This window comes from Achroia grisella, unplaced genomic scaffold (assembly GCF_030625045.1).
Source record: "Achroia grisella isolate CSIRO2021 unplaced genomic scaffold, CSIRO_AGI_Agris_v1 utg660, whole genome shotgun sequence".
In the NCBI taxonomy this organism is placed as follows: Eukaryota; Metazoa; Arthropoda; class Insecta; order Lepidoptera; family Pyralidae; genus Achroia; species Achroia grisella.
In genome coordinates this window covers 5066558-5079139 of record NW_026712984.1, presented here as the reverse complement: position 1 = coordinate 5079139, position 12582 = coordinate 5066558, and the positions used below count along the sequence as shown (strand labels likewise).

General features: G+C 35.3%; 1 protein-coding gene across 1 annotated transcript; it reads right to left on the bottom strand.

The window, feature by feature from the left end:
• Nucleotides 1–1996: 1996 nt before the first annotated feature.
• Nucleotides 1997–12370, bottom strand: LOC131849741 (malonate--CoA ligase ACSF3, mitochondrial). The gene is made up of 9 exons (XM_059199854.1): nucleotides 12127–12370; nucleotides 11420–11557; nucleotides 8289–8381; nucleotides 7180–7467; nucleotides 6004–6181; nucleotides 5352–5604; nucleotides 4621–4821; nucleotides 3644–3795; nucleotides 1997–3006 (listed from the first exon to the last, which is right to left on the bottom strand). The coding sequence occupies exons 1-9, from the start codon at nucleotides 12275–12277 to the stop codon at nucleotides 2550–2552; spliced, it is 1911 nt and encodes a 636-aa protein (XP_059055837.1). The 5' UTR covers nucleotides 12278–12370; the 3' UTR covers nucleotides 1997–2549.
• Between the last annotated feature and the right edge of the window lie 212 nt (nucleotides 12371–12582).

Below are 12582 nucleotides of genomic sequence, written 5' to 3'. Positions count from 1 at the left end.
CTAAATAATAATAATATAATTAGATATTATTATCATTTAAAAGCAGTTTGTGTTATAGGTACTAGACAACTGACAGAATACTTAGATATATTTTTTTGTAAATACATATATAATATACATAGAAAACACCCGATACAAAAAATCATACTCTCGTAACTCGTAAATAGACATGTTTGTACCGTGCGAAGAATCGAACCCGCGACCATCGGATGTAAAGCGGTGTGCTAAACTACTAGACTACCAAGGCCGTCAAGAAAATAAAACGTATAAGACAGAACTCTGACAATAGTATATATATTGTATTGTATTGTATAATATTATATTGTAATTATCCTTAAAGGGAATGGGGAAAGGGAATTGTTAGTAATTTGGATTAATGCTAGCAATGTACTGTTTGACCCTCACGCGGATCACTCTGGAATGCCATCGTGATAAATTCCTGGTGTATTTGCCACGATGGGTTAACTGACCTGACCTCATGCTCATCTTATCATTCTCCACTGGTGCTTCGCCAGCGTATACCATTACCACAGGCAAGTGCAACATTCCATTATGATTCATTTAAAAAAACTTACTTATAACTGTTCAATAATCATAAAATTAAAACTACAATAAACGATGTACTGCATAAATTTAATAAAACAAAATTATGTATCAATAACAGTAATGTATTTAACAAACATATATGTATACTTGTACATATATAGTAATATGGTATAGGAGGTGATATTGTAGAGACTTATATATACATAGTAGCATTATAGGAAACTAGCTGTTCGCGCGATATTAACTTTATTTTTGCAAAATAAAAGTAGCTAAAAAAACTAAAAATTATTTTGTTCGTCTTAATTTATTCGTTCCATTAGGTGATAGGTTCAAATTAATACATTTACATCCTGCATCATTCCTTATTTTATCCCCATGGGCGTTGAATCAAAGTCGAAATTCTAAGATTTATACAAACTTTCATCCCCTATTTATAGAGGTGTAATTTATCTACCTACATGCCAAATTTCAGCCCGATTCGTCCAGTGGTTTGGACTGTGCGTTGATATATCGCTATGTCAGTCAGTCACCTTTGTGTTATATATTATATAGATTATATGCTTTGTATATATTCCAGAAGCAGTCTTTTAGAGCAGGAAAATTTTTAGTATATAAATCGTGCAACCTCTAATATATGATATACCAGCTGTTCCCGCGACTTCATCCGTGTGGCATTGAACTTTATTTTTCTCAAATAAAAGTAGTCTAAGTTACTCCTTATTACATCAGCTACCTGCCAAAAAAGTCCCGTCAAAATCGGTCCAGCCATATCAGAGATTAGCCGGAATAAACAGACAGACAAAAATTGCAAAAAATGTTGTTTTGGTGTATGTACCGTATTTATATTCATATGCATGTAGTAAAAAACTGTTTTTCCAATATTACAAACAGACACTCCAATTTTTACATATATATATATGGACAAGGCACTTACTTGGCGTTATAATAACATCTTTAATCAAATTATTTTGCATACATAGAATAAACACAACTTTGTATTATTAGATTGCATATCGTTATTTATAAAATTAATAAAGTACCAATAATATTTAAACTTTATCACAAATCAACAAACATAATATAAAGTAGAAAACAAATCAATAATAAAGTAACAATTGTGGATTTGTTCACAATGAAACAAAGTCTCGTCTCGTGCAATGTGAACAAAGTAACAAAAACAAAAGTTTAAATTGTATTAAATCATGAAAAAGGACATATAAGTCGATACCGATTAAATATTTTTTGCTTTAGCATCAGTCTTAACTTATCACTATTTTAAAATTAAACAACCCAATATATAATAACAATTGTCATGTAAATAACAATTAATAAATATAAATGTATAAACAACCATGAATTAAGTACAACAATTGGATTTAATTAAATAGAAACAATAACAATTTGTATATGTATTTGTACAATTGCATATTATGGCATACATATATTTTAAAAATATGTACATTTTATTGTACTAACATTTTTTGAGGCAAGGCACGAAGCAGCACTCGCAAGATTTCGGTACAAACTCGAAACAATTGAAAAAAAAATAAAACATAGTGTAAGCGACGCGTTCTGTGCCTCAAAAAACAAAATAATTAAAATTATGTTTGTCTATGTTATTGTCTCTGCGTGCGGTGTCGTGGTCGTTTTTAAAAACTTATAACCGGCGCAACGCACGCCACGCAGTCTGTACCTAGATGCGATCGACACCACACGTCTTATCTGCAATTAACTTTTACAAAATTTAATTTTAATTATTTTGTTTTTTGAGGCACAGAACGAGACGCTTACACATAGATAGTAAGTTCATTAAATTCCCTTACATACGCATAAAAATATTTATGCCTTTTAAAATTTTCCAATCATGTTTTAAGGCAATTTAATTTTGTATATCCTGTTTCGGGAATTCAGTTATGTTTTAAAGTAATTTAATTTTTTAATGTTCTGTTTCGGAAATTCAGTTATGTTTTAAAGTAATATAATTTAATTTTCAATACTCTAACTTACTTTTTCGACCCTTTCTTCAGTCCTAAGTCTTTTCCGTATAATTTCCTTATTTCTTTTTTATCTAACTTGCCCATTGCGTTTCTCGGCATTTGCTTTATTATCAACAGTGTCCTCGGTAGCTGGTACGGTGCCAGTTTCTTCCCTGTTTCATCTTTCAACTCTTTAAGCGTGATTTGAGTGTTTTCCTTTAAAACTACAACAGCTGCGACTATTTCTCCATAGTCTTCATCCTCGACGCCTAACACGGCTGCGTCGGCCACACTGCTGTGTTCCAGTATAGCCGATTCGACTTGTAACGCGCTAACTTTGTAGCCACTAGTTTTGATTATATCTATGGAGGTACGACCTAAAATTCTGAACTTACCGTCGGCGTATAAAGCTGTGTCGCCAGTACGGAACCATTCGTCATCGGTGAAATCGGTTGAATCAAGTTTCGGCGTGCGATTCCAGTACCTATGTTAGTTAAAGATGAATAATAAGTAAATGATTTATTTCCACATTCAGCATACATACAAAAATAATAATATTATTTATTTTTGATAGAAAGTTCACATAATATTTTTAGTACATATAATTACATTAGCGCTTTCATGTACTTCGTGTGGTTTTTAATGTGTATAAATCGCACACACCACCCCGCCTTATCTACGGTGGGGTGACGGCCTTTCGAAGATATTCCACAATTAGAAAAAAAGACCTCAACTCAATAACGAAGTAACAGAAATACTAGAGATAAAATACGACGAAATAGTAAGAAATCGGAAAAGTGGGGAAAAATTCATATAGTACACCAGAAAAATAATAGAAAAAGTAGCAAAGACCAATAGCAAGTAAGCATATAGAATAGAAATAGGAATAGAGGATAAGGAAATGTAAAGAGAAAAGAGGCAAAATGTAAATTAAAATGAAATAGCAATAAGTAAGAAAGTAAGAAGATAAAAGGATGTTTTAAAATAAGTCCAAAAATGTAAACTGTGGAATTAGTATATATACATATGTTAGAATAGTCCCTAAAAAAGTAGAAATCCTGGAAATTGACATCCGGGAAGATAGGGAAGGAAAAAAAAAACGAAGTAACATATTTACATACGTGGTGAATACCCCGGGTCCCTTCAAAAGCAGTTCCCCTTGGTAGGTGCCGTCTTCGCTCAGCTGGTGTACTGTTACTTTGGGCGGCTGCCACTCTGACTGTTCTGAATTCGATTGGTGCTCTTTTGTCAGGCCCAGTTTCTCAAGAGATATCTGTAAATATATACGATTTTTCTTATAAATTTCTTCCGGCTAACAATTGAGTATCAGTTGAAACTGCTAGCGGTGCCTCAGTCATATCCATCAGGCAGGAGTTAGCCTTCAAGTGCTTTCGCAAGTTTGAAGTGCTATCTGCACTGGCCCCCTATCGTCCGGTAAAGCTATAAAGGACAGCTGCGACCAACAGCATTAGAGTAGCTCGAAAAAAAGCACACCATAAAAAGGGAATTCCTCAATATACCTTAGAACCTAAGTGGTCACAGACAGTACGGTTTTAGAGAAAATTTTTCCCACGCACGTTCAGATTGTGAAATGAACAACCGAGGTTCTTTCTAAAGACTAGACCGTGGGGTTTTTCAAGAAGGAGATATTAAAGTTCATTAAGTTTCGGCAACAAGCACGACACACGGCTGGTATTGCAGGTCCATAGAATACAATAACCGTTTACTACTCAATAAGTAATATGGACTAACATATTATTATATATTTGAATGATAATGATATAAATATAATTTGTCTGTGTGGTCACGACTCTGATGACGGCAATCTGCTACGGTAGCGCCGATACTCCTCTTCGGCCAGTAGTCCTTCTTTATGAAGGTGATCAGGATGTTGGTGGGGAACCAGGCCACGAACTCTTTGAAACTCGCGTTGTGATTTGACTCCAGCTGCGTCACTCTCAGTGTCAGGTTACTCCTGGTCCATATGTAGTCGACAATATCCTGCTTCTTGATGGCGTAGTGTAGGCGAGTTAGGTACATTGCCGATGTCGTACTAGCAGTAAGAAGTTTAAATTGTAGTAATGTTTGATTTACTTACACAAGTATCAGGTCCCGAGCACTCGACGGTAACGAGCGCGGCAAGGCCGCCGTCGGTGGGGGTCGCAATGCGGGCCGCGACGCCGGGCAGCGGGCCGCCCACGTGGGCCGGCGTGCGGGCCGCGGTTGGTCGGTACGGGTTACTCAGAGCCATGCCCACTTCACTCATGCCGTATCGCTCCAGTAATCGCATGCCCGATATCTGTCAATTATTATGGTTATAGTCTTTAGAATAACAATTGTGGAATGATCTATCTGCCGAAGTTTTCTAGTGAGATGCCTGAGATGATCCAGAGAATGGGGTTTTCCGAGAAACCTTAATAGAGTAAATTAAGGTTTCTCGGAAAACCCCATTCTCTCTCCATATTAAGGTTTATTAATTATCGATAACGCACACGTAATACCTCTGATGTTTCAGACGTCAATTGGCTACGGATTTTTCATCTACGGCTATTTACCATCAGATGGGTCGTGTTTATCACCCTCGTAGTATATAAAAAAACCAAAACAATAGAAATGGAATGCTCCGCTAAGCCTGTGAACCGTTGGGCATATAAATCTGTTCCCACTTGCGAAAGAGGCTGTCGGGAAGCGCAAGACAGACATAACCGCAAACAGGCGTGTAAGTGCGCCGTGTACGTAGTACGTACGAAGCTATTCAGCTTTTGGATAAACCTTGGTTGGCTACTTTATACGTTCAATAGCGTAAACGCGGAAAACAATCATACGAACCTGTTCCCACTTCCGGAAGAGGCTGTCCGGAAGCGGCGCGGATCCTGCCGCAAACAGGCGCATGCGCGCAAGTGCGGTGCGCACGTATTGCGTGCTTCGCTCGTCGGCGAACATGCGGAGATGATCGGCCGCCAGCCGCGCGTACATCGCCGGCACTCCGTGGAACACGGTCGGCTTGGCTTCCTCCCTCTCACCCATACCCAGTAGCCGCGCCCACACCACGTGAGACGCGAACGATGGTAACATGCGTATCCTGCGTTACGATATATGATATACGATAGGGGAATTTTTTTTATTACAAACTTCGGTCATAAGCGGCTAAAATGTCCTATATGATTTGATTTATATCTTTGACTAGCTGTTCCCGCGACTTCGTTCGCGTGGAATTTAAATTTACTTTTCTAAAATTAAGGATTTAAAAAAAATATCCTAAATTACTCCTTATTACAACAGCTACCTGCCAAAAAAATTCCAGTCAAAATCGGTCCAGCCATTTCAGAGATCTGCCGGTACAAACAGACAGACAGAGAAAAATTGTAAAAAATGTTATTTTGGTGTATGTACCGTATTTATATTCATATGCATGTACTGAAACTGTTATATCAATATTACAAACAGACACTCCAATTTTATTGATAGATGTGTAGATAACCTGGCTCCAGCCGCTAGAGATGCGTTCATAGAGTTGAGTTGTCCGTGTATGTGGTGCAGCGGGAGCGTGTGTAATACTACGTCATTGCACGAATACTGCCATGCTGTGTGTAGGGACGATATTTGTGCTTGCAGCATATTGTGGGTCCACACTACACCTTTTGGTTTGCTCGTTGTACCTGTAACGTTAATTTAGTTTTCAACATACCGTAAAGTGGATTAAATTTCACAGGTTTTCAATATATATTGATTATAGGCGATAGGAGCGAGATAGTAGATCATATTTTGTGCACATCCGCTTTTCACGAATACCTAATAATGCGTTGTTACAATTTGACACTTCAACAAGTTTGTTATATTTTTGTAATAAATAATTATGAATTATGATAGAGCAGCTTAAAAAACACGCGACTGTAATAAATGCAATTAGTGAGGTTTATATTCCATAACCGCACAATTTGCTATTTTTTTTTTAATTTCGAACTGACAAAACTGACTTTTTTTTACAAATTTCGCTGCGCGGCGTTAGCTAGTAGCCAGCGCGCTGATTTAAAAAAGTAAAACGGCGGCAAAGCAACTCTTCTGGCATCACAGTTTTATGGTTGAGATTCATTTAAAATAGTGTTAAAGAACATCGTACATTACATAGCACATAATCTTTCTCAATAAACTGGCTATCCAACACAAAAATAATTTTCCAAATAGATTCATCAGACTCACAAACTTTACCTCTCTATATTATTTTTAAAAAATTGAGTAAATATTTATATATCATTAATCTCAGGACAATTCACACAGCACCATCTAGACCCAAATTAAGGTAGCTAAATCGTTTGTTATGGGTACTAGATGACTGATACAAATACACAGATATTTATTTTTCGTATATACATACATACATATTATACATACATGGAAAACACCCAGGCCGATACAAACAATCGTACTCATGAATACAAATGTTTGTGCCGTGCGAGGAATCGAACCAGCTAACATCGGACGTAAAGCGGTGTGCTAAACAGTTAGACCACCCAGGTCGTCAATATTCAAATAACATTATCATGGTAAATACCTCATTTTTAAACGTGTACATTTGTAAATACATTTGAAAAAAGTTTAAACTGTATTTGACAGATTCCGTTGACAAAATATGTGCCAAAAAGAAAAAAAAACTCACCACTCGTATAAATAATCAGCGCCTCCGCATCCCCATACCAAAGGTTCGTTCTACCAACATCAGCCAACAAATCGTCCAGCTTCGGCTTCAAAAACGACGTGTCAGGTTGGTACAACTGCGCTGTGATCTCTTTATCTTTGCCAGTTATGAGCAGTGGTATTGACGTCTCTAAAGTAAGAGGTTGTAGCGTCTTCTCATAATCCTGGGTACAGATTGCAAGGTCGGCGCAACTGTCTGTTAGAAAATACTTGAGCATATCTGGCGGATGTAGTGGTGTTAAGGGAACAGCTGGAAATAAAATGAATATTTCATAAATAACGACTCTTTATATATTAATAGTACTGGTATATATGTAGTATACTAATAGCTCGGGGATTGTCCATTCATCACGTGAGGCTTGAAAGGGGCGGGAGGGGTTCGACAAAAATTACGAAAATATCACAAGGGGGAGGGGGATGTAGTGAGATATCACTTTCACTCATGGTCCTTAATTTCAGAATAAAATAAGATTATATTATAGTTTACACCTGTATTTATAGATAATATTAAAAAAAATATGATGATTCTTTTTAAGCGCTAAAAATACACGTCATGTTGGAGGGGGAGAGGGGGAGGTTGTCCTAAATATCACCACGTCTCACGGGAAAGTGTGGCCCCCCACACTTAAAAATGCTAAAAAAAGATCACGTGGTTAATGGACGGCCCCTTGCTCATATAGAACATTTTATACAGTACTAGTAGACCTGTGCCCATTTCGGAGAGCTGTAGACCATTAGATGGGTCATATGCTCATATGCCACCATCCTAGTTTAAAATAATCGTTCTTACAATTAGTTATTGATGGTAGATGGATAAAAATATTGACTTGTATGTATTTTTTTTATTGGTGAATCATAAAAAAACTGATAAGTTCTGAATTATTTTTAAATTCTGTATTATCGGATGAGAACAGAGAGAAAAATATATACGGTACATGCATCAACAAAATATTAACAAAAAAAATGTGGTCTTTCTGTCTGTCTATATGTTCTTGCTAAAAAAAAAAAAGAAATTTAACCTAGAAGAAGTCACGGGTAACAGTTAGTTACATAATAATGAATATTACTTACCAATATTGCCTGACATCCATATAGCCCACTGCACGATGACGTGTGAGGCATCGTTACTGCACATGTAGCATATTGTACGCTCCGTTTCTCCCACTGAGTAAAAAAATCATATGATTTTTTTTTTTTTATTCTACTATGTTGGCAAACATGAATACGGCCCATCTGATGGTAAATGGTTACCGTAGCCTATGGACGCCTGAAACACCAGACGCGTTGCCGACCCTTAAGAAACCTTAATATACCCTTCTTGAAAAACCCCACGCTGTAGTCTCGTGAGAAAACCTCGGCAGGAAGTTCATTCCACAACCTAAGTGTACGCGGGAGGAAGCTCCTCTGAAACCGTGCTGTTCGAGACCACTTAGGTTCCAGAATGTGGAAATGAATTCCCTGTAAACATAAACCAGCTGCGGATTTACTCTATAAACTTGAGAGGGGATTTTTTTTTATGGATGATAATGGAATGGTCCGCTCGCACGCGCTAACGGTTTACGCTGGCGGGGGCCAGTGGAGGATGATAAGATAACCTGAATCAGGTCAGGTCAGTTAGCCCATCGTGACAAATTCACCAAGAATTTACCACAATGTTTTCAGGAGGAACCGCGTGTAGGACAACCTAACTTGGTATATTGTTAGCAATAAGAATCATAAGTCCACATTACTAACAATACCCTTTCCACCCACTTGAGAGGGGCAAGCACAATAGATCTATGTAGTCGCAGTGCTACTGTATTAGTACCGCATAACAGCTCAAAACCCTAAATAAAAAAATAAACCACTGCAGTAAAATGTATGATGAGGTGGTATTCAATCATTGTTAGATCTACAATGAGAATCAGTGGCAGTTTTTATATATTCTTTTATCCATATTCAAAATATGATGTTCTGTATATGCAATTTGTTTTATAACACTTCTGTCAATGCGCTCTGCTATAATAAACGTCTATTATTACAAGCATCTCTATTATTTTCATTCATTATTACTGGTTATGGGCAAAAATGCTTCAACCTAATACCCAATCTATGGAATCTGAACGCGGACCAGCCACCAGTGTATCGGGAAACCCATTTTCTGCAAGTGGAAGTTCCCAAGTAGCACATCTTTACAAGCATCTCTATTATTTTCATTCATTATTACTGGTTGTGGGCAAAAAAAGCTTCAACCTAATACCCAATCTATAGAAACTAAACGCGGACCAGCCACCAGTGCATTGGGAAACCCATTTTCTAAAGCAAGTGGAAGTTTAATCCCAACTGAAATGAGTCTACAAACATATCTATTATTTTCATTCATTATTACACATTAGGTATTTAATCTGTTTTCTGTACTATCTAGTTACTATATGTGTAGAGAAAAACAATTTTATCACCTGTATAAATGTCTGACATATTTAAAACATTCAGTCAAATAATTTATATAACGCTACATACTTATGTTAATATTAATGAGTACCTACCTACCTAACCTTGGTGATTTCATATACATCTATTATCAGTAAAATATGTATCGATATACTTATGGATATATTCTTACTAATATTGAATTTATATTGTATACATATATATTTTTTTATATGGATTTTTTATTTTGTGCATCCAATTATGACACATACATAAATGCTTTAGCTAGTTGCTTTCCTTCATATAAAACAAATATACTATATATACTAGGTATTTATCATATCAATGACAATGGAAAACCAGTGCAGATAGGAACTAATATCTAAAATCTAAACCATTATCTATTTTATGCCTACTCATTGATTTCAATGTCACAGAACAGTGACCTGTATATTGTTTTGTAATGTCATATATGTCGTAATGTTATGTAATGTGGATTAATATATATATACCCATCTGTAGTAAAAATTTTTTATATTATCGTAAAGGTAAACAATCTGACTACCCACCTGATAATAAGCGATAACCGTCGTATATACGGAGAAAGGTGATTATTAGAAATGTGGGCTAATAACTCCATGATTAAGAATATACCAGGTCAGGTTGAACACCACACGGTTTTCCTGGAAACCATCGTGGTAAATTGCTATTTGCCCAGATGTGCTAACTGATCTGAGTTTATGCTGATTTTAGCGTAAGTAGTTAGCGCAGCGGAGTGCGTCACTATTATAATCCATAAAAAAATGTCCAAGACAGACAAAATCACTGTTATACTGAGACAGAAATTACCTCACTTATTTCAGCTGCCTATTGTCTTGCTTTCTAGGATGTATATCCATTGAAGACTGAGATGACAATGCAGTAAAATTACAGTAAAAGAGGTGTGATTTTTAGTCCTACAAGTTACCTGATGGACACATTTTGTAATGTGGTGCCATGGGATTGTAAATGTAATTAGGCATAGATTACTAATGTGAAGCATTGTTTATGTAAATAACTGACAGTTACCACATACTATTATGTGAACCGTCCGCTTATTTGCCATTACATAATAAGAATAAAAATTAAAGCACTGTATTCTTTATAGAATAAGAATAAAATATCAAATCTTTCTTATTTATTAGTTGAATTTGAAAGCAGCGAGAGGTACTAGCTAAACCTCTCTACATTTTTCTAAAACATCTTGGTCTGTCTAGAACTACAGTAAGTTCTATAGCTATCAAAAGCTGCATTAGAGAGCTCCTAACAGATTAGCTGGGCAGGGAGAAAAGTTTAAATGGTGAAAGTGAGTGTTGACATACACCGGCAATGGGGACCCTTAACACCCGGTTAGTCCTAAGAACTGGTCAGAGTTTCCTTCTGTACAATAGGATGGATTTACCACCTGCATGGTGAAATTATGGAATGCTAAGAAGTACATATAAGTAAGTACAGAAAAGAATGTAATTTATTTTAAATTCAGTCTATATATTAATCTGTTGCCTAATAACTTATTTAACTAACTGTACATTGAGATTTATATCTATTAGTTCTAATAACAAATAACATGTAGGCTATTAAACAACTATTCTTCAATTAAATTCAAATTCAAAATAACTAAGTATATTCAATTCAAATTTAGTCACTTATCAGTAGATTTTTATACTTTTTTTAACTCCCATCCTAATACAAGTATCTGTAGTTTATTTAAAAAATACAGACCTATTCTGTCACCATTCAGAAATTTGTCTTACCAAGTTGTGTTGCAATCTCATTGCTGAGTGTAGCCGCAGCTTGATACAGGCCTGCATATGTGTAAATACCAAAGTCATCTTGTAACGCAACCCTTGTAGGGAAGAGGAGGGCTCGGCGGAACACTGGGACCGCTCCACCTACAAATTTTCACATTCATGGTCATTAAAAATGTATTCATACTTGTTATCTTTTTTATGGAGATTCATTTTTTTATGTTTTATTATTTGTCAAAACAAAAAAAAAAAATTGAAAAACTTAAGTCTATGAATTTCAGAATATTATTTACTATTCTATTATTTGTTAAGACAAATAATAAAATCATGAAAATTTATCTATCAATTTCAGAATATTCTTCAGATATACAAATCATAAGGAAATAAAAAGAAGTTTTATTTATTTGTGCAATAATTTCGCCTTGGGCTGATCATAATTTTTGTGCATGAGTCTTTAATAAGGATTTTGGGTACCCTTTGAGTATTCTATTATTTTTTTATATTTTATTTTGTTTAATAAATAGTCTGCTTCTATTATGATAACATTATTAACATATTTGGTGCTGCTAAAAATATTATCTACTCATTTAAAATAAAAATTAGTAAAACTTTAGTCTATTACTCGTTATTTTAATAAAAATAAAGATAAACTGTATCAGATGTTTCATTGTATCTACTTGCTGAATTTATGATAGTTCAATATTGTTTCTTACCAGCTTTTATATCTTGATTAAAGGAATTTAATAGCTCTGTGTTCACTTCTTCTTTCACGGCGGGAGAATTAACATTCTTTAGCGTTGCTACACCAATAGGCCTTCGTAGAAGCCGGTTAAATAATCGAAGACTTCGTACAGTAACTTCCATAGTTTGAATTTGTAGTAATTCTTTGATAAATAATTTATAGTACCGGTGAAGTAAAAACTTTTCTCAAACAAACACCACAACAACAACAAATATTTAAAGGATATTAAAAGATAAAGAAAATGATAATAAAATATAATTTTTTTAAATTAATTTCTGTGCAGACGAATTTTAAGTAATTTTACAAAAAGAAATTATTGACAAAGTCATGAATTTGATGTTGACAATTTTGACAGCAAACACATTGGTATCATTGTCAAAAATGTGTCTTAAACGACAATGACAAATGTCAAACAATAACAATGAAA

Bases quoted from the DNA above. Each gene is read 5' to 3' on its own strand.
- LOC131849741 (XM_059199854.1), bottom strand. From the start codon at position 12,277: ATGGAAGTTACTGTACGAAGTCTTCGATTATTTAACCGGCTTCTACGA. The intron at 11,558-12,126 runs GTAAGAAACAAT...GAAAATTTGTAG, and splicing joins TAATCAAGATATAAAAGCTG to GTGGAGCGGTCCCAGTGTTC. The intron at 6,182-7,179 runs GTGAGTTTTTTT...TTAACGTTACAG, and splicing joins GCTGATTATTTATACGAGTG to GTACAACGAGCAAACCAAAA.